Raw genomic sequence first — 22,877 nt, 5'->3', positions numbered from 1 at the left:
GAAACTGACGACCCAGGGACGATGGAATAAGGAAGAGGCGGGATGGTACATAAACCGCCTAGAAGCTCGAGCAGTCAGACTAGCCTGCCTAAGATTCAATCACAGACTCCGGGGCAAGTCGGTCAGAGTCATGTCGGACAATGCAACAACCATTGCCTACATCAACCGCCAGGGAGAAACCAGGAGCCAGCAGGTGTCCCTGGAGATAGACCCGCGCATGGCGTGGGCGGAAATAAACCTGCAAGGGATTTCGGCCTCACATCGCGGGAAAAGACAACGTCTCTGCGGACTACCTCAGCAGAGAGAGCCTAGACCCAGGGGAATAGATGCTGTTGACCACAGCTTTCCAACTGATCGTAAACCGCTGGGGACTCCCAGCCATGGACCTACTAGCAACCCGGTCCAACGCCCAAGTTCCCAAGTTCTTCAGCCACAGACGAGAACCACAATACCGGTGAATTGACGCCCTGGTCCAGACCTGGCCACAGGAAGGCCTTCTGTATGTCTTCCCCCCCCATGGCCACTACTGGGCAAGGTCATCTGCAAGATAGAACACCACAAAGGACTAGTCCTTTGTGGCCAAGATGACCATGGTACGCAGATATGCGGAGACTACTTGCGGGGAACCCTCTGTGCCTACCTCCACACAGGGACCTTCTATGACAGGGTCCGATCCCACATGAAGATCTGACTCTGTTCTCTCTTATGGCCTGGCCCTTGAGAGGAATCGCATGAAGAACGGATACTCTAAGGCAGTGATTGAACCATGCTTACAGCAAGCAAGTTCGCCACATCACTGGCCTACAAATGGATATGGAGAGTATTCGAAGCCTGGTGTGAGGACCGTGAGATTCTCCCGTGGGCGGTCAAAATTCCCATGATCCTGGAATTCCTGCAGGACGGCCTGAAGAAGGTGTTGTCTCTCAACTCTCTCAAGGTTCAAGTTGCCGCACTGGCCTGCTTCAGAGCTGAAGTGGACGGCATCAGACTATCAACCCATTCAGATGATTCCCGCTTCCTGAAAGGGTTTAAACATCTCCGATGTTTAACCCCTAAAGTGGCCGGTGCCACTATGGAATCTCAATCTACTATTAGACTTCCTAGCGGGAACTTCCTTCAGACCAACACACGCAGTCTGTCACTACGTCTCCTGACCTTGAAGACTGCATTCTTGGTGGCAATATGCTCAACCTGTTGCATCTCCGAACTTCAAGCACTATCCTGTCAGGAACCGTTCCTCAGGTTCACACCTGGAACCATACAGCTGTGCACTGTCCCCTCTTTCCTACCGAAAATGCTTTCTCAGTTTCACCTGAACCAAACCATTTCACTACCATCTCCAGACGAACATAAGGACTCTGAAGATTCACGCCTTCTCTGCCATTTAAACGTCAGCAGATTCCTAGTCCGATACCTGGAAAGATCGGAACCTGTGCGAAAGACTGACCACCTGTTCGTCCTTCAAGGCGGCAAGAAACAGGGGGAAGAGGCCTCGCATGCGACCATAGCCTGCTGGCTCAAAGACGTAATCAAGGCAGCCTATGTAGAGGCAGGGAAGCCCTTGCCTCTGCAAGTGAAAGCTCATTCAACGAGAACCCAGGCACTATCCTGCACGGAAACCAAGCTGCTGTCGCCCACCGTGATCTGTTGAGCAGCGATGTGGTCCTCCATACACACCTTCTCCAGGTTCTACCGCCTGGATGTTCAGGCCTGGGAGGACACAGCCTTTGCAAGGGCTGTACTAAGTGGCCCACAGGCAGCCTTCCGCCCTGTCCGGGAGTAGCTTTTGTACATCCCATTGGTCCTGAGTCCATCTGCTACACACTAGGAAATGGAGAAATTACTTACCTGATAATTTCATTTTCCTTAGTGTAGACATATGGACTCAGCATCCCGCTCACGGTTGCCCCAGAATCCGGGAACCTCGGATAACAAATCTCGAGACTAGGACAAGGGAGGAGGGAGGAGAAATAGCCTAGTGGTTAGAGCAGTGGACTGTGAACCAGGAGACCAGGGTTCGAGTCTTGCTGTCGCTCCTTGTGACCTTGGGCAAGTCACTTTACCCTCCATTGCCTCAGGTACAAAAACTTAGATTGTAAGCCCTCTGGGGATAGAGAAATACAGTACCTGAATGTAAACCGGTGTGATATCTCAATTGAGATCGAATGTCGGTATATAAAAATAATAAATAAATAAATAAGTACGGGTTAGCCATGAATTACCCCTAGTTCAAGACACCCATAGATTGCCGGGTGTCTGTGTTAATCGATTGAATGCACTGGCGGTCTCCAGTTTGGGAAATCAGTTGAACCAGTCCAAGTTAATCAAGTTATTAAAGCATGCATATATCCACAATGGCTTTTCAAGGAGAATACTGAAGAGCTAAGCTTCCTGCACGGGTATATGTAGAGTGATGTCAGCTTTGAAATCTGACCCAGTCTCCCATCTGCTATCAGGAGAGCACTATACCCATTGGTCCTGAGTCCATCTGTCTACACTAAGGAAAATGAAATTATCAGGTAAGTAATTTCTCCATTTTTGTTGCAGCCAACCTCAAAATCAGGGTCAAATGGGAAGCCACTCAGAGGTAAGGCTTTGGGTGAGAAAATCACCAAAACTCTAAAGTGTCGCTCAAACCGTTGGAAGCTGAGTGGAGTTGCGCCCTCCGACGCACGAAGCCAAGATTCAGAAGAAAACATGGAAAATGGAGCTTCACGTTGTTTGAAGCACAACACCAACCCATACTACATCTCCTCCACCATGAGAGAAACAGGAGAAAAACAACTAGAAAAAAAAGAAGGAACAGCGATGTGAATGAGAGACCCGATCAGGAGCCCCCCCCCATCAATAGGGCAGCACCGACCGTTGAAAGGCGCCTTGCCCTCCCCTTTGTGCCCCCCTTAGTGCAATCCATAGTGCAAGTTTAAGTTAATATCTTTGAAATTGGATGTCTTTTTTAATATGCGTCCTATTATGCCTTTTGCTCAATTGTTAAAAATCTTGCATTTTGAACTTTTGTAAACAGTTATGATGGCTTTACCGAATGACGGTATATAAAACTAAAAAATAAATAAATAGATCAAAGGAAAAATTCCCCTCAACGCAAAATTGAAAACAAAGTAATCGACACAGGAATGCCATGCGTCTGTGCACACGATGCATAAGAAACATGCGTCACAGTACATGGTGAGAAAGGAGCCTCACTAGTGCGATGACGTCCAGACCCTCAAGTAGACCTCACCCCAAGAGAACCCTTGGATTTCGATGCGTCTGACGTTGACATTATGCAGGTTTTTGAGGGCTGCTCTTCTTTCCTTCCCAGAGGTAGTGTCTGTACAGGCATTTTGGAAGTTTCCAAACAAAAGCGGAAGCAGCCTCAGCTTCAAGAGCTGCTAGTCAAGAGGCAAAGGTTTCACCACAAAGATCAGGGTCAGTCAGAACACAAGAGGCCAAGATTCCTCAATTCTTCTACCAGCGTTACCCTTCTCCAAAACAGAGGTCAAGTTGGTCAGGAAGGGATGAAAATGCATCTCTACCTCCACAAAAAAGGAAATATTCTCATTCACACCCTCAGGTGGAACTGCCACACAGGAGATGTCTCAAATAACTGACATTTTACAAACCTTTTTTGCTTCTATACCTACTAGCCCCTCTGAAGAAGCCTTGTAACATTTGCTCCCCCCTTCTCCACAGGAGCTTGAAGTAGAGGAGGACAGTTGTCACAACCCAAGCCCACAACCTCTAAACATGAAAAGGAGCCTCTAGACTCTTCTCCAACTTCACCGGGTATGTTGACTGGCATACCATCGGACCCTACTGAAGAGCCACCGGAACTCCTGAGGACCTATCTTACTCGAAATTCATTGAAAAGGTGAGCTCCTCCTTAAAGATAGAGACCAAAAAATTCTGAATCCAAGATTGGAAGTTCATGGCATTCTTAAAAACTTTGACGACCCATTGGAACCGACTGCACTCCCATCTCATGTGGTCCTTAATGCAGTAATGGACAAATCGTAAGAGTCTCCAGTGTCAGGTCCCTCCACTTCACGGAAGTCTGATCTGAAGTATAGGATGCATAGATCCTTGCATTATGGGTTGGTACAGCTACCTTATGCATCAGTTGTGGTTGAGTTGGCCATGAAAAAGGCAAAAAAGACATGCCTATGTTCTGATATACCACCAGGTAAAGATAAGTACCTGGATGACCTCGGTAAGAAAAGTTTTTCAGGGAGTGGTGCTTAATGTCAAGATTCACCAGCATCATTTCTATATCATACAGTATTTGTCTGAATGCCTACAAATCTTAAAACTGGAGGGTTCAACAACCAATGACCAACTATAGAACCAAACAATAGCTGACATGGAAGTGGGATTGCGCCATCTGCTTCGTACAATCTACGAAGCCTGTGAAATATCGGCTAGGACGTCAGCATCGATAGCCACCCACAGAATTTCCTGGCTTCGAACAAGTGCAATCCGTGACGACGTCCATGAAAAACTAGCTGATCTCCCTTGCAAAGGGGATAATTTGTTCAGAGACAGGCTATGGGAGACTATCCCAACTGAAAGAGCAAAGTGTGGCGATCTCAACATCATCAACAGAGCAGTGTTCCTCGGAAGATTCTATCCGGCTTATAAGAGATCTTTCTACCAGAGACATTACAGGCGGTTTGCCTCCTACAGGTCACCACCCTATCAGCCACAGAGACAACAGTCTCAGCAGACTCAAGGGGATGCTCAAGAGCACAACGTCCACAAAAATAACAGAGCACTAATCAAAAACCGCAACAGACGTTTTGAAGACTGCTCAGCCATGGCTATTGTCAGCAATAGGTGGGAGAATATCTTCTTTTTACCACTTCTGGACCTCCATAACATCAGATCGTTGGGTTCTCAGTGTGGTACATAGTGGATATAGACTGAACATAAAGATGATTCTGCATGAGCCCCATCTTACACCATCTTTATGAGATCAAACAGGCAATATGCTTCTCCAACAGGCAGTTCAATCGCTGTTCCATCAAAAGGCAATCCAAGAACTACCTCGATGACAACACAATCAAGGATTCTATTCCCAATACATCCCGAAGAAGGGCAAAGGCCTCCAGCCCATTTTGGACCTGCGGGCCCTCAACAAATTAATTCAGAGAGAAGAAATTCAAGATGACATATCTCAAAACCATTCTTCTATTTCTGCAACCCAACAATTGGATGTATTCTTTAGATCTCAAGGATGCATATTCCCTCCTCCCAATGCATTTGTCTTCCTGGCATAACCTTTGCTTTCAAGTGAACGCTCAACATTACCAGTACAAGGTGCTTCCGTTATCCTGTCATCAGCTTCCAGAGTGCTTCCAAAATGCCTAGCCATAGCTGTGGCCCACCTACACAAGAAAGGGATAAATGTTTCCCTATCTAGATGATTGGCTTCTAGTGTTCTCAAAATCCAGAAAGCTCCTCTCGCATTAATACAGAAAATAACCTGCCTGGAGAACCCAGGATTCATAATCAACTATGAGAAGTCCAATCTACATCTCATACAAGTCCTTCAGTTTATAGGAGCAGTGATAAACACCAAACTCTGCAAAGCTTTCCTTCCAGCTGAAAGAATCCTAACCTTTCGCGAACTGGCTCACATTTTACGGAACCAGTCTCATCCCCCAGCTCGTCAAATATTCACTATTCTGGGTCATATGGTGGTAGCCATATATGTCATTCCACACAGCAGCCTTCATATATGATGGCTTCAATGGGGACTCAAGGCACAGTGGTCTTAACACGACCACCTGATGTTGCTAAGACCCAGCAGTAAGTATAAGATACCAGATACTTGGCAGTGCACTGGTTAATTGATAATTAGCAGAGTACAATTATCTCAGAGCCTAGAAATGTTTAGCCTGTAGTAGTAGCTCAATGTTCTACAGGGCTACAGCGTGACTCTTCTGGAAGAGGGAAGTGTGGTGGAAATGACCCAAATGGGTTGCTTCTGGCTGCATTTGTGTGTACTTCTTTTGTTCACACAGCTGAGACTTAACTATCTAAAATAAGGAGTACGTTGGAGCTTAATGTAATTCAAATCTCCCTTATTAGTATGGAGCTAACAGAAAGCACACTGGTTCACTCCTAACCTAAGGGAAAACCACACAATGTAGTCAGCTCATCTTGATTTTTAACAGAATGACATATCACCAGCTGCAAGGCATGCCTAAGCTGGTTTGTTTTAGTTAGTGTTGCATTTTGGGCTGCAAACCACTCCTTCTCCAATGGTGGCTGGCAATGTCAGCCCCAGCAGCCCTTAAGATGGCACATGCAACTCGTAGCCCTGCAGTGATTCAGGCTCACTTAGCATATGTTGTATTGAGTTTGGTATACAGCTGGGAGCTCAAACGGCTCTGGCTGTGAAGTTAAGCAAGGGCCCAGCCCTGCGGAGGCCTGCTACCTCAAGAGAAAAAGTTACAGGGCATCTTGAAGGCGAGAGCCGTCATTAGATCCCTCAAGCTAGGTAAAAGCAATTGAGAGTGGAGCTATTGGCCTGACCACAGGATCAGAACAGTTCAGAACCATGAGGAGAAAAGAATCTCTTGTCCTGCGAGGACATGCTAGGGCCCTGCCCCAGGATGATATCCAGGGAAAGCCCCCTTTCATCCCCCAAATGGCCCAGGAGGGCTGCAAGGTTCCCTAGCTGGGAACTCTTGCCCCAGAGCTTGAGGTTAAGCCACAAAGTGCAGTGCCCTATGAGCTCTTGTCTCTTGGGTCCCGAAGAAGCAAATGGCCTACAGATGCAGCCGCTGAGGATGAATCCTAAACCCCTGTAAAAGGATTCTTGAGCTCCAGCCTTCAAGTCTCCTGGAGGAAGAAAGGGAGCTAGCATTACATATTGATGACACCTATATAATATGTCCTTTCCGGTGAAAGGGAACTGGTATCCTCTCCTTTTTTTTTTTTTTTTCTAGGATAATGGCATGAGCAATTTCACTTGCTCCTGAAAATTCCTTTTGGCAATGAAATGGGACCTTCCCACCAGGGTAGTGAGAAATCAAGGATGACCCCCCCCCCCCCACTCCCCAGGAGCAAGAGTGCTCACTGGTGGATTAAAAAAAAGTGCTAGGTTATTCGATCCCCTGCTGTATAAGGTGGGGAACAGTCCATGCACAATCTCCTGAGCGGATGATTGGTCTCAGCAGGTATGTGTAAGACTAGCGTCTGGGTAGAAGTGGGGGAGATCAGCACTAAAGGTCAGTATATTGACCAAAATAGGCTCCTCTAGGCGGGAGTTCAGCAAGCCTCCATTTCTGGAGGCAATGTGCCTGGGCCACCTAGTATGGGGGGGCCCAGTTAGCCCAGGTTCTGCCCAGAGGCATTCTGGGAAGGGGATAGATATCACCTGGTGAGGACACTTTCAAGGACTCCAGAAGCCCTAAGAAAAAGACAGTCCTAGAAACTTGAAATACAAGGTATGGGGAAAAAAAAGGGTATCACCAGTTATCAACAGGTGCCCTACTGTTCGAGGGAAATAGTGGTAGGGAACATCAGTGGGGAGGCTGGGAGCATTTCCAATGTCTGAACTTAGGCCCTTACCATCATATTCCCATCTAAGTGTATCCCCAGAGCAAGGCAAGGCCCAGGACCACTTCCAGGGTTTGCGTCAACCTAGCATCAGCCCCCCCCCAAACCTTCACCAAGGTTGTGGTAGTGAGGCCAGCAGCCCAGCATTTGCAGGGCTCTAGGCGCACTTATATTTAGGCATCTGGCTTATGAGCCCGAGGCAGTTCAGGAGTCCTCAGGCCTCCAGAGTAGCGCCCCACCTTCCTTTGGTAGTCATGCCAGGTTGGGAATAGAGTATGATAGCATTTTGATGCTAAAGGTCTGGGACAGGTAACCCCTTGGACCATCTAATGAACACTCATGAAGGACCATTCCAGGAATGTCCTACTTGGCTAAGATGCATCTTAGAGGCAGGCTCAATACTGTAGAGATCCTTATCTAGGAATGTTCCAAGGCCCAGTCCATCTGTCTACCCGAGCCTGAGTTAGTTTTTATGAGAAGCAGAGGCCTGTCCAGTCAGCAGTAGCAACTGCTGTCAGGGAAAATTTAAAACCTGGGTTTATTAAAAATACATAGCTTTCTCTTGTCATACCTAGCTTTATAGAAGAACAATCAAGCAGTTCTAGATACTTGATGCCCAAGAGGGGGTAGATGGCCTATAGGGCCACCATATCAAAGGGATCAAGGAAGCAATAGCACTGGCCTATCTTATTGTTAAGATAGCAGGCCCTGATAGGGCTCCAGGCTCACTCTACAAGAGCACAAGCCTCATCCTGGGCAGAGGCACATCAGCCTCCTCAGAAATAGCTGGCAAGGCAGCGGCGTGGCCATCTTTGCGTCTTCTTGAACAGAAGAAATTGGTCCCACTTTCCACATCAGTCGCTGCCTTTGAGGCCAGGATTGGTAAAGCAGCCCTGTCTTCCCCAGCTAAGGAAGAGCTTTTGTACATCCCATTTGTAATGACTGGTCCAGCAGGATGATAAGGAACGTAAAATTATACTTGTGTCGTAATTTACTTTCCTTGAAGACTACTAGACCAGTCAGCATCCCACCTAGGAAGACCAGGGGAGAAGGGTCAGGGGGACTAAGGGCATCAAGTGAGGCACGACTAAGTGGCCTCCTTCTGCCTATATCTTTTGCTCATCTGACATTTGTACCTCGCTCAGAATGGGTCCCAGTACCCCATAGAAGGAAGGTATAAAGGGGATTTCTGAAGCTTTGGCAGTAGGCTACTGGCTTTGGCTAGGGCCACACCTCTTTTATACCCCTGAGTGAGGCATTGAAAAAGGTGTGTCCCCTGTCTGCATTGACTGTAGAGGAGGGAAATCCCATTTGTAATGACTGGTCTAGCAGTCTTCAAGGAAAGTAAATTATCAGGTAAGTATAATTTTGTTCTCTACTCTTTCTTCTTTCCCTCACTCCCACCATTTGTAGCTGTCCCAAGACATGTTTGATTTTTGTTCCTGGTTTTTGGTTGTTGCCACCTCTGCTGGTAAGTAGCTGTAAGAATTTACTGCTCTATCAGATGTATTCCTCACACTTTTTCTAGCCTCCTTTTTTTCAACTTGATCACTTTTTCTTAGCACTTTGTTTCCTTTTATGCATGCATGTTGGTATATGCTTTTTTCCAACTCTGTTTGCAGATAATAGTGCAGTCGGGATGGGATGCTTATGACTTTTAGTTTATATTGAGCCAGATTTACTAACAGAATTTTCTCATTTTCAACCTTTAAGGCAAGTTCATAGTAAACACAGTACTTAATACCTGGCCTGTCAAACAGAAGCACAAACTAGACTGTGATTTAAAAACCTTCCTAGCTTTGGCCAATCACTGGTTGTGCTTCATTGATGGATAAGAAATTGGAGGTGTTCGGTTTATGGTTTAGTAAGGCTTTCAAAGCTGCTCTGTATAGAAGACTGGTTAACAAACTAGCGAATGAGAAAATGGCAGAACGTTCTTCACTGAGTGAGGTCATGGTTAAACTACACAACTTGGGAGAGTGATGGCCAATGGAGAAAACTTTGGGGAAGGTAAAGTGACTACTGGGATACTTGGGGAAGGGATTAGGGAAGGAGCAGATATTGTCACAACGTAGGCGAAACTCACGCAACACCTTCCGCTCCTCTTATTAGATACTTCTGTGTTGGTTGGTGCGGATATCTTCATTAGGCTGCTGTATCTCTGTATCATCTCAGAGCTGTGAAGAAACTGGAGTTTGTTTTTCGGTCGTTGAAGCTTTGTCAGTTCAGAAATGAAGCAGCTTTTTGGGAAGAGAAAGCCCAATGTGCCACCCTCAAGCCTGATGGACTGTTATCAGTAATGTAAGTCACAGGGCAGCAGCAGAACTGTCACAGGGACAAGGAGTATGCGTGCACACACCCATTCAACATCCCTCATTTCCCCATTGTGTAAGTCTGCCCATATTATACTATTCATCCCTGTTACCAGCTCCAGGTTTTTGGTCTCTGTTTGGCAACCTGGCAATTGTAGTTGTAGAACCATGGTATCGAAGGTTATTTAATAATTTTGTAATAGTTCCTTAATTTTAGCCTGTGTACATACAGCAGTTTGGGGCACCTATCTTGTGCACTGTGCAACACATCAATTAAGAACGAATTATTGTGGACAACACATACCCTTGGTAAACAGCATAAAGAGGTAAGAATTAAAAATGTGTTGAATTAGTTTATTCTTCTCTAAGACATTGATTTATTGGTGTTTGTTATTTTAGTATGTCTACTAATTGTGGTTAGGCTACATGTCATGTTTTACCTTGTGGATGACACTGAATAGTTAATGAAGTCGCCTGTTGGGGTATCAGAATACCTCTGCATAAAATGATCCTAAGAAAGGAAACTTTATGCTACTGTAGTTAGACTGATTTCATTGTCCCTTCGTACCCTACCTCCAATTCCCTTGCTGATTTTTGGACTGCATAACAAATGATTTATATTTCAGAGTAAGCAAAGGGCACATAACTGGGACAGATAGTTAATGCAATGAAATTTGGTTTAGTTTTGCAACCATGGTATTGGCAATATATAAATGATTCATTTAATAAGAATATAGCTAAAATTTTAGGAATATTTATGGTGTGTTTAATTTCATACTAACATCAAATGTGTGGACTGTGTTTTGTATAAACTAGAGATGGCATCATGAGGATTGTTCCCTGTCAAAAATTTTCCAAGCCCCACAGTGTAGAGTAAAACTAAAACCAAAGCTTTGACCTGAAATCCATTATTTGAACTTGTCTTGGAGCAGACAGTGATTCCTGATGTTCACCAGCTCAGAAGTTATGATTGCTTTTCTCCCCTGTATTTTCTCTCCCCTTATCCCTCTCATCAGATGTGCATTTGTTGTGCCATGCAGTTGCTGTATTGTAGAAGAGCTTAATTTCAACTTCCTAGCGTGTAGCAGATGGACTCAGGACCAATGGGTATAGTGCACTCCTGATAGCAGTTGGAGACGGATCAGATTTCAATCTGACGTCAGCCCCAGTACATATACCCCTGCAGGAAGTGCAGCTCTTCAGTATTTTCCGTCTCCATAGCAGTTAGGAACTCTATGCACACTAGCACAGCATTAGAGTAAATTTACCCAAGAAAATCAAATTAAGAAGAAATCTTACCTCTACAGATGAGCCCCACTCTCCTGCAGTGACACCCGTTGGGTCCCTCCCCCAGTTGAGATTTCCCAAGGTGATTTCCGCGATCCCTCGGAGGTAAGCCTCGGTCCGGCCGGCCGACCCTCGGCGGGGACCTAGCCCCCAACATCGGGTGAGGCTGAGAGGCAGCGGGTGCAACCTCAAGCGCAGCAGTGAAGATATTTTGCTCTCCCCCCACAGCTGGAGACCGCCCGGAACGAGACCGGGAAGTGCCTACAAGGTAAGGTAGAAATCTATTTAAAAGTCTCCGGACACCGAAGTTCGAGGAGATGCACAGGCAGCCAGCCGGGACCAGTGCCGCTTGCCCTAGCAGGGCTAGACTCCGGTCAGATCCGAGGGCCCTCCCACGTGGAGACCCTCCGAGGTGGTCGCCATATTGTCCGCGTGGTCGCAGTCACCATTTTGGCTTTGTTTGCCACCTTGTCCGCCGTTTTGATCCATGTATACATAGGTGATTCGTGCGCACAAATACCTTGTGTGCACAATGTCTCACGCACAAGTGCTGGGTACACAAGCGACGGGCGTAGCCACGCGCTTATCGTGCCGGGCGCATAATTTCGACCTGTGCGGTAAAAAAGTTTATCACAGGGCACCAGGAAAGACAGACAGTGTATTTCTCGTGAATAAAGCCTTTATTTTTTATGCGCATAAGGAAGTCAGCTCGTAAGCCTAAGAACCTGACTTAATTTGTGATTGAATTGGTCATTCTTAAATACTGTTTTCCCCAGTAATTAAAACAACACTCCTTTGACTTAGGGTCACAAGGTTACAGGAAAACATTTGCTTACTTCTAACATTCCACAGAGCCCTGGGAAGCTAACTAACCTTGATTTTATAACTCTTCATTGTCTTGCCTAGAAATACAAAGCGATACATATGTTTTTCTGTTATCTAAGTGTGAGACAGCTTCAGAGACATTTTCAAGAACAGCAGTGCCCTTAATTTACAAGCAAGTAGTGACCCCTGGACCTTTTCTGGTGAATTTCCACTAAACAGATGGCCCTAATAAATTTTATCACACCTGTGTGCTCAACAGCGCGCACATCTCCCTGCACGCGCGCACCAAACCTACGAGCACAACTGTATTGTATGCACACAAGCCATGGCACCACCTGAAAATAAACTCAAAGCTCAGGGCCTTTGCCCAGCATATGCCACATTAGAGCTGCACAGCATGAGGAGACCACAGCCCTGTGTATACAGTGCGAAGAGGCCCTAGGGGACCCAAATCATGGCCCCCAGCCAGTACCGGACCCCAGCCTCTCGAGCAGTACGCCGGTCTTAGCATTACACAGCAGGACCCCCCTCCCCCCCTCAAACAGGGCTCCCCAGGGACATGGCGCCCCCTAGTCTAGACCCAGCATCTATCTCCTGGGTGGAATTCTTCAAAGGTCTGCATACCTTTGTCCACATGCAACTGGGGCCTCCTATAACGCGACCACAGGCTCCACCAGAGGACCTCAACATGCCGGGACCCTCTATGCCCAGGGAAGTGATCCCACTGCCCAGAAGCCCCACCTTCGGGGACACTGACATCTCAGATGAGGAGTCAGAACCCCTGGAGGAAGGGGAGCTCCCTCCGGGGACAGAACCCCATCAAACCATGAGATGCTTTTTCACCAAGGACGAGCTTCCAGACCTGGTCACACACAGCTTAAAAGAGCTTGCCATCCCGGGCACAAGTGCCTCAGGGGAACCTAAGACGAACCCACTGTTAGAGGGACTCTGTCAAACCTCCCACCATTTCCCACTATTACAAGCCGTCCAGCAACTAATTGACCTGGAATGGGATGCCCCAGAAACTACATTCAAAGGGGGCCGGGCTCTGGTAGCCATGTACCCTCTGGACCCAGCTGCAAAAGATCTCCTGGCATGTCCGAAAGTGGATGCCATCATCTGCGCGGTCTCGAAGCGCACTACTATCCTAGTGGAGGGAGGAGCAGCACTCAAGGATGCGAAAGACATAAATCTGGAATCTATCCTCAAACAGTTCTTGATGTCTCCGCTATGTGTTTACAGATCGCGGCCTGCTGTGCCATGGTGACACGTGCCTGCTTAGCACAGACCAGCCTGCTTAGCAGACGCCGCTTTGGATCTGGTACGCACAGCAGCTAGAGGAGTCTCATCCGCCATGGCAGTCAGAAGACAAATCTGGCTCCGAAACTGGTCAGCCGACGCATTCTCCAAAACGAGACTCACAAGGATGCCTTTCAAGGGAACCCTCCTGTTCGGAAGCGAACTAGAGAAACTAGGCAACAAATGGGGCGAGTCCCCACTGCCGCGGCTACCGGAGAACAGGAGTAAGAGAAACCAGCGATCCTTCCCCAGGACCTCCAGGAGCAGAGGATCACAGCGCTTCAACCCGTATAGAAGCTCATATCAAGCAGCCCGCCCCGCAGGCCGGAGCCAGTCCTTTTGGAACAAGCACAATAAAAGGGGAGCCAGCTCGGTTGGGTCCAGGGCCCAGCCGCACCCCACAATGAAAATCATCCGACCCATCCAAAGGAAGAAGTCATAGGGGGCAGACTTGCCCTATTCTGCCAAAGATGGGTCGAGAGAACTTCGGACAAGTGGGTCCTATCCATCATTTGAGAGGGATATTACCTGGATTTCCACCACCTCCCTCCGGAAAAGTTTGTGGAATCTCCCTTCCACGACCCTTCCAAAAGAATAGCAATCGAAGCTACACTGACCAGATTACTAGCTTTGAGGCTATAACACCGGTGCCTCCACAACAAATAAATACTGGCCATTATTCCATCTATTTTATCGTCCCCAAGAAAGAAGGAATGCTTAGACCTATCCTGGACCTCAAGGCGGTCAACAGTCACCTGAAGATTCCTCGCTTCCGCATGGAAACCTTACGCTCGGTAATAAGGGGCAATACAACCGGGAGAGTTTCTCACCTCCCTGGATCTGTCGGAAGCCTACCTACACATTCCGATCCATCAAGAGCATCAGCATTTTCTATGCTTCTCGATCCTGGACAGTCACTACCTGTTCCGGGCACTACCTTTCGGGTTAGCCACTGCACCCCGGACGTTCACCAAGATCATAGTGGTGGTGGCAGCAACACTGAGGAAGGAAGGAATCCGCGTGCACCCTTATCTAGACGATTGGCTGATCAGAGCAAAATCCCCAGAGGAAAGCCACCAGGCAACCAAGTGAGTCAAAACTCTACTGGAGAGCCTCGGGTGGGTGGTCAACATAAACAAGAGCTGCCTGCAGCCTTCCCAATCTCTAGAATACTTGGGAGTCCGGTTCGACACCAAACAAGACAAGGTCATCCCGACACCGACAAGGAGATCAAAACTGATGACCCTGTTGAGCGAACCTCGCCCCACAGCATGGGATTACCTACAAGTTCTCAGCCTTATGGCATCCACACTGGAGCTAGTCCCATGGGCACGAGCTCACATGAGACCCCTACAACGCTCACTACTATCATGATGGAATTCACTGTCCCAGAACTACACCGTACGGCTTCAGCTCCTGGACAGAGTTCGGACCCAACTACGATGGTGGCTACAAGAAGCCCATCTGAGCCAAGGAACCAACCTGGATCCTACTCACCACGGAATCCAGCCTACGAGGATGGGGAGCACACTGCCAGGAGCTAACCGCCCAAGGGCAATGGAACGAAGAAGAGTCGGGATGGAACATCAATCGCCTGGAAGGCCGGGCAGTCAGACTAGCCTGCCTAAGGTTCAGTCACAGACTCAGAGACAAAGCGATCAGAGTAATGTCAGACAGCACCACAACAGTGGCCTACATCAACCGTCAGGGAGGAACCAGAAGCCAACAGGTGTCTCTGGAAATAGACCTCCTAATGTCATGGGCGGAAGTGAATCTTCAAGAGATCTCGGCCGTCCACATTGCTGGGAAAGTCAACATCGCGGCGGACTACCTCGGCAGAGAAAGTCTAGATCCAGGAGAATGGAAGCTGTCGACCACAGCATTCCAATTGATAGGAAACCATTGGAGAACACCAACCATGGACCTCCTGGCAAACCAGTCCAACGCCCAAGTACCCAACTTCATCAGCCGCAGGTGGGAACCTCAGTCCCAGGGAATTGATACTCTGGTACAGACCTGACCACAAGAGATTGTTACACGCCTTCCTGCCGTGGCTCCTCTTGGGCGTGATCATCCACAAGATAGAACACCACAGGGGACCAGTACTTCTAGTGGCCCCGGACTAGCCAAGAAGACCGTGGTACGCAGACATGCGAAGACTGCTGACAAGGGAATCCCCTGCTGCTACCCCCACACAGAGACCTGCTCCAACAGGGACCGATCCTCCACGAGGATCCAGCTTGATTCTCTCTTATGGTCTGGCCATTGAGAGGACTCGCCTAAAGAGGAGTGGATACTCAGGGGCAGTAATTGACACCCTACTCAGAGCACGCATGTTCTCCACATCCCTAACATCCATAAGGATTTGGAGAGTATGCGAAGCCTGGTGCAAGGACCACATCATACCACGCTCAGTCAGAATTCCTGTGATTTTGGAATTCCTGCAGAACGGCCTACAGAAGGGATTGTCCCTCAACTCCATCAAGGTACGGGTGGCTGCATTGTCATGCTACGGAACCAAGAGCGAGAGCGGCAGCATAGCCTCTCACCCGGATGTCTCCCGCTTCCTGAAAGGAGTCAAGCACATCCGACCACCCCTAAGGTGGCCTGTGCCTCTTTGGAACATCAACCTGTCTTAGCAGGAACCTCCTTCAGACCTCTCCGCGGCCTGTCTCTCCGACTATTAACATTGAAGACAGCCTTCCTGCTGGTAGTCTGTTCAGCCTGTCGTATATCTGAGCTACAAGCACTGTCCTGCTGAGAGCCGTTCCTTAGACTCACCCCGGGAACCATCCAGCTGTGCACAGAAACTGGATGCATTCCAGTGGGAACACTGAGAGGAGAGGATCACCTTGCTGGTGGCTGAAAGGTATCAGTTTTTGTGTGGGACATTGTCTTTCTTAATAGTATTGGGGCAAAGTTAACTATTTGGGAATATATTATTTAGTGTGTGTGTGTTTGTGCTTTTAATAGTCAGTAAGACAGTGAATAAACAAGTTAGACTGTATTTTTAAATAGGCAATAAGGCAGCTAGAAAGCAGTAGGTAGTGTGTTTATTTTTAAAAGTCTGTAAGGCAGCTAGTAAGCAGAACTGAGTGTTTGTACTTAAAACAAAAAAACAAAAAAAAAAGTAGCCAGGAACAGTGTATGCCTAAGTAAAAAGGTTGAAAAGTTCAGTCCAGTTACTCACCTTTGAAAGGTGTTGAGGTAGTGTGACTTGGTTTGAATAGGTACTAACATTTGTTAATCAAGAGAGCAGTGAGTCACTCTGGCTGACTAACTGAAGTTAGACTGTATTTCCCACCCACCCCTAGCTCATCCCTTAATTTATAGGCAGGTGCCACTTTCACAAAAAAAAACCAACAAAACCCCCAAAAAATCAACAAAAATTTTATTGAGAATTCGATCAATAATACATTTAAAAGACGTTAGACACATTCCTACTCCCATAGCAACCTAAAACTTAACTAGGAACTGATCAAAATTGAGATGAAGGCAGCAAGAGGGCGGCTTCCCAGTCTTTTGCATCGAGTGTCACATGTATGATTTTTTACCCACCGGTGAGAAGTTGTACATGTGCATGCGATGCAAAGAGCTCCTGGCTCTCAGAGAAAGAGTCCGATCTCTGGAGGCTAGAGTGGAAGACCTGGAAGAGCTGAGGCAGACAGAGGTATATAGATGAGACCTTAAGGGACATAGTAGCCAAGTCCCAACCAGACTGGCAGCCCTGGTGCTGCCTTGGAGGAAGAAGGTCTCATGATGGGAGAGCATCAACTGGGTGCAGCAGGAAAGGATCCTGTAGCAAGGACCTGCTCTCCAGGTGATACATTGTCCTTTCGCACTCAGGATATCTCCCCAAGGCCTACTGCCCAGGAGGGAAGGGTTAGGTCGGCCGTCATAGTTGACGATTTGATTATTAGGAATGTAGATAGCTGGGTGGCTGGTGGGCGTGAGGATCGCCTGGTAATATGCCTACCTGGTGCGAAGGTGGCGAACCTCACGCGTCACCTAGATAGGATTTTAGACAGTGCTGGGGAGGAGCCGGCTGTCGTGGTACATGTGGGCAATAATGACATAGGAAAATGTGGGGGGGGAGGTTCTGGAAGTCAAATTTAGGCTCTTAGGTAGAAAACTTAAATCCAGAACCTCCAGGGTAGCATTCTCTGAAATGCTCCCTGTTCCACGCGCAGGTCACCAGAGGCAGGTAGTGCTCCAGAGTCTCAATGCGTGGATGAGACGATGGTGCAAGGAAGAGGGATTCAGTTTTGTTAGGAACTGGGGAACCTTTTGGGGAAGGGGGAGTCTCTTCCGAAGGGATGGGCTCCACCTTTAACCAGGGTGGAACCAGACTGCTGGCGCTAACCTTTAAAAAGCAGATAGAGCAGCTTTTAAACTAGAACAAAGGGGAAAGCCGACAGTCGCTCAGCAGTGCATGGTTCGGAGAGAGGTATCTTCAAAGGATACTAATGATGCATTAGAATTAGGGCATCCCGACAGTGAGGTTCCAATAATAAGAAAAGTAGTCCAAGTACCTGTAACGTAAAACTCACCTGAGCTAAAATATTCTAACTTATCCCTATCAATTAAAAAGCAGAATGAAAATACAAACAAAAAACTTTGAAATGTTTGTATGCTAATGCCAGAAGTCTAAGAAGTAAAATGGGAGAATTAGAATGTATAGCAGTGAATGATGACAGACTTAATTGGCATCTCAGAGACATGGTGGAAGGAGGATAACCAATGGGACAGTGCACTACCGGGGTACAAATTATATCGCAATGACAGAGAGGAGCACCCGGGAGGAGGTGTGGCGCTTTATGTCCGGGATGGCATAGAGTCCACTAGGATAAACATCCTGCATGAGACTAAATACAAAATTGAATCTTTATGGGTAGAAATCCCTTGTGTGTCAGGGAAGACTATATAGTGATAGGAGTATACTACTGTCCACCTGGTCAAGATGGTGAGGCGGACAGTGAAATGCTAAGAGAAATTAGGGAAGCTAACCAAATTGGTATTGCAGTAATAATGGGAGACTTCAATTACCACAGTACACTGGTTCAGGGTAAATGTTTATTCACCATCAATTTCTATGGTATGCTTAACTTGAAGAATTCAGAACATCAAGAATATATATAATTCAAACAGGCAACTCCATGAATTCCAAATAATGCTTTAAACTCGGTCCCCCGACACGGTCCCGTGTTTCGCTTAGGCTGCGTCGGGGGGGAACCAGGGGTACATTCAAATCTAAAGTGTAAAAGCAAATAAAAGTCAACTCAAGAAAATGGTGAGAGCGGCTACATTGTAACATCCGTTAAGCAAAGGTACATACCTCTAAAATGTCACCCGGAGCGCGCAGGCTCTCGCAGGTGTCAGCCATTTAAACACAGGAAAGAGCGCGAACGTGACAGCTTTCGCGAGAGCTGTCAAAATTTTTTGACAGCTCTCGCGAGAGCCGTCAAAAGCCAGCAAATCTCGATGAATCCGTCCTAATAAAACAGGTACCACTCAATTTCTCTGTTTAGACCCTGGGGGGCAACCGTATTAAGCGTAAAGATCCACCTCTGCTCCCTCCGACCCAGAGCCTCGGGGAAGTCCCCACCCCGAAGGGGGGGACGTACTACCTCGATAACTGAAAAGGAGAGATCAGAGACGGTGTGACCAGAGTCAATCCAGTGCGAAACCAGGGGCTCATCTACTCTATGAAGGCGAATGTTTGAACAATGCTCAATCATGCGGGTCTTTAGCATTCGCATGGTTTTGCCAACGTGACAGCTCTCGCGAAAGCTGTCACATTCGCGCTCTTTCCTGTGTTTAAATGGCTGACACCTGCGAGAGCCTGCGCGCTCCGGGTGACATTTTAGAGGTATGTACCTTTGCTTAACGGATGTTACAATGTAGCCGTTCTCACCATTTTCTTGAGTTGACTTTTATTTGCTTTTACACTTTAGATTTGAATGTACCCCTGGTTCCCCCCCGACGCAGCCTAAGCGAAACACGGGACCGTGTCGGGGGACCGAGTTTAAAGCATTATTTGGAATTCATGGAGTTGCCTGTTTGAATTATATATATTCTTGATGTTCTGAATTCTTCAAGTTAAGCATACCATAGAAATTGATGGTGAATAAACATTTACCCTGCACCAGTGTACTGTGATACTTGCTTACGTGCAAGGTTTTGCTTCTTTTCTCTTTAGACTTCAATTACCCCAATATTGACTGGGTAAAAGTATCATCGGGACACGCTAGAGAGATAACGTTCCTGGACGGAATAAATGATAGCTTCATGGAGCAATTGGTTCAGGAACAGACGAGAGGGATCAATTTTAGATCTAATTCTCAGTGGAGTACAGGACTTGGTGAGAGAGGTAACGGTGGTGGGGCCGCTTGGCAATAGTGATCATAATATGATCAAATTTGATTTAATGACTGGAAGAGGAACAGTGTGCAAATCCATGGCTCTCGTGCTAAACTTTCAAAAGGGAAACTTTGATAAAATGAGAAAAATTGTAGGAAAAAAACTGAAAGGAGCAGCTACAAATGTAAAAAATGTCCAAGAGGCGTGGTCATTGTTAAAAAATACCATTCTAGAAGCACAGTTCAGATGTATTCCACACATTAAGAAAGGTGGAAAGAAGGCAAAACGATTACCGGCATGGTTAAAAGGGGAGGTGAAAGAAGCTATTTTAGCCAAAAGATCTTCATTGAAATATTGGAAGAAAGATCCAACAGAAGAAAATAAGATAAACGTTGGCAAGTTAAATGTAAGACATTGATAAGACAGGCTAAGAGAGAATTTGAAAAGAAGTTGGCCGTATAGGCAAAAACTCACAGTAAAAACTTTTTAAAATATATCCGAAGCAGAAAGCCTGTGAGGGAGTCAGTTGGACCGTTAGATGATCGAGGGGTTAAAGGGGCACTTAGAGAAGATAAGGCCATCGCAGAAAGATTAAATGATTTCTTTGCTTCGGTGTTTACTGAAGAGGATGTTAGGGAGGTACCCGTAATGGAGGTTTTCATGGGTAATGATTCAGATGGACTGAATCAAATCACAGTGAACCTAGAAGATGTGGTAGGCCTGATTGACAAACTGAAGAGTAGTAAATCACCTGGTCCGGATGGTATACACCCCAGAGTTATGAAGGAACTAAAAAATGAAATTTCAGACCTATTAGTAAAAATTTGTAACCTATCATTAAAATCATCCATTGTACCTGAAGACTGGAGGATAGCAAATGTAACCCCAATATTTAAAAAGGGCTCCAGGGGCGATCCGGGAAACTACAGACCAGTTAGCCTGACTTCAGTGCCAGGAAAAATAGTGGAAAGTGTTCTAAACATCAAAATCACAGAACATATAGAAAGACATGGTTTGGAACAAAGTCAGCAAGTCTTGCCTCACAAATCTGCTTCACTTTTTTGAAGGAGTTAATAAACATGTGGATAAAGGTGAACCGGTAAGAAGGCGTTTGACAAAGTTCCTCATGAGAGGCTTCTAGAAAAAGTAAAAAGTCATGGGATAGGTGGTGATGTCCTTTCATGGATTGCAAACTGGTTAAAAGACAGGAAACAGAGAGTAGGATTAAATGGACAATTTTCTCAGTGGAAGGGAGTGGCCAGTGGAGTGCCTCAGGGATCTGTATTGGGACCCTTACTTTTCAATACATTTATAAATGATCTGGAAAGAAATACGACAAGTGAGATAATCAAATTTGCAGATGAGACAAAATTGTTCAGAGTAGTTAAATCACAAGCAGATTGTGATAAATTGCAGGAAGACCTTGAGACTGGAAAATTGGGCATCCAAATGGCAGATGAAATTTAATGTGGATAAGTGCAAGATGATGCATGTAGGGAAAAATAACCCATGCTATAATTACACAATGTTGGGTTCCATATTAGGTGCTACAACCCAAGAAAGAGATCTAGGCATCATAGTGGATAACACATTGAAATCGTCGGTTCAGTGTGCTGCGGCAGTCAAAAAAGCAAACAGAATGTTGGGAATTATTAGAAAGGGCATGGTGAATAAAACAGAAAATATCATAATGCCTCTGTATCGCTCCATGGTGAGACCGCACCTTGAATACTGTGTACGATTCTGGTCGCCGCATCTCAAAAAAAGATATAATTGCAATGGAGAAGGTACAGAGAAGGGCTACCAAAATGATAAGGGGAATGGAACAGCTCTCCTATGAGGAAAGACTAAAGAGGTTAGGACTTTTCAGCTTGGAGAAGAGACAGCTGAGGGGGGATATGATAGAGGTGATTAAAATCATGAGAGGTCTAGAATGGGTAGATGTGAATCTGTTATTTACTCTTTCGGATAATAGACTAGGGGGCACTCCATGAAGTTAGCATGTGGCACATTTAAAACTAATCGGAGAAAGTTCTTTTTTACTCAACGCACAATTAAACTCGGGAATTTGTTGCCAGAGGATGTGGTTAGTGCAGTTAGTACAGCTGTGTTTAAAAAAGGATTGGATAAGTTCTTGGAGGAAAAGTCCATTACCTGCTATTAAGTTCACTTAGAGAATAGCCACTGCCATTGCCACTGCCATTAGCAATGGTAACATGTTTTGGGTACTTGCCAGGTTCTTATGGCCTGGATTGGCCACTGTTGGTAATAGGATGCTGGGCTTGATGGACCCTTGGTCTGACCCAGTATGGCATGTTTTTATGTTCTTAGTTCCGTCGTTCTTCCCCCAAAGTGGTCTCTCACTTCCATCTCAACCAAACTATCTCACTACCATCGCTAGATGAGCATAAGGATTCAGAAGAGGCTCGAAGTCTACGCCATCTCAACGTCGTTAGACTCCTAGTCCGATACCTGGAAAGGTTGTAATCCGTACCAAAGACGGACCATCTATTCGTCCTTCACAGCGGGAAGAAGCAAGGGGAAGTGGCCGTGCGAGCAACCATAGTCCGCTGGATGAAAGAAGTCATCGAGGCGGCCTACGTAGAAGCAGGCAAGCCACCGCCTTTATGAGTCATGGCCCATTCTACTAGAGCCCAGGAAGTGTCCTGAGCGGAAACCAAGATGCTTTCACCCGCCTAGTTCTGCAGGGTGGCGACTTGGTCCTCCATCCACACCTTCTCCATCTACCGCCTGGATGTTCAGGCTCGGGAGGACACAGCATTTGCAAGGGCAGTACTAAGTGGGTCACGGGCAGCCTCCCACTCAGTTCGGGAGTAGCTTTTATACATCCCATTGGTCCTGAGTCCATCTGCTACACACTAGGAAATGGAGAAATTACTTACCTGATAATTTCGTTTTCCTTAGTGTAGACAGATGGACTCAGCATCCCACCCACGGCTGCCGTTACTCATGGAATTCTCGGGGGACATCCCCGGGAGCGAGTGATTCACGGGTAAGCTATGCTTTCCTTCATCTAGGACACCCATCCTACCTGGTGTCGACGTTTCTTGGTTGAGGGCACTGGCGGTCTCCAGCTATAACCAACCAGTTCAAATTAATCATGTTAACCAAGTTATAAAGTTAATCAAGTTATTCAAATTATTCAGTCATACATATATCCACAGTGCTTTTCGAGGAGAATACTGAAGAGCTGCACTTCCTGCAGGG

The 22,877-nt window shown here is 46.6% G+C and overlaps 1 protein-coding gene across 2 annotated transcripts in view; it reads left to right on the top strand.

Moving 5' to 3' along the window:
- ZNF830 (zinc finger protein 830) overlaps positions 1–22,877 on the top strand; it is a 69,870-nt gene that overhangs the window by 5,698 nt on the left and 41,295 nt on the right. Inside the window, exon 2 of one of the 2 annotated variants that reach the window (XM_029589880.1) lies at positions 10,105–10,204. The exons of the other annotated variant lie outside the window; for it this stretch is intronic. Coding sequence (XP_029445740.1) covers positions 10,105–10,204 — 100 coding nt within the window. The remainder of the gene's footprint in view (positions 1–10,104; positions 10,205–22,877) is intronic. 2 annotated transcript variants of the gene reach the window in all.

Source organism: Rhinatrema bivittatum, chromosome 2, assembly GCF_901001135.1.
Source record: "Rhinatrema bivittatum chromosome 2, aRhiBiv1.1, whole genome shotgun sequence".
Classification (NCBI taxonomy): domain Eukaryota; kingdom Metazoa; phylum Chordata; class Amphibia; order Gymnophiona; family Rhinatrematidae; genus Rhinatrema; species Rhinatrema bivittatum.
The sequence above is the reverse complement of the archived record's forward strand: the minus strand, read 5'-3'. Positions and strand labels throughout refer to the sequence as shown.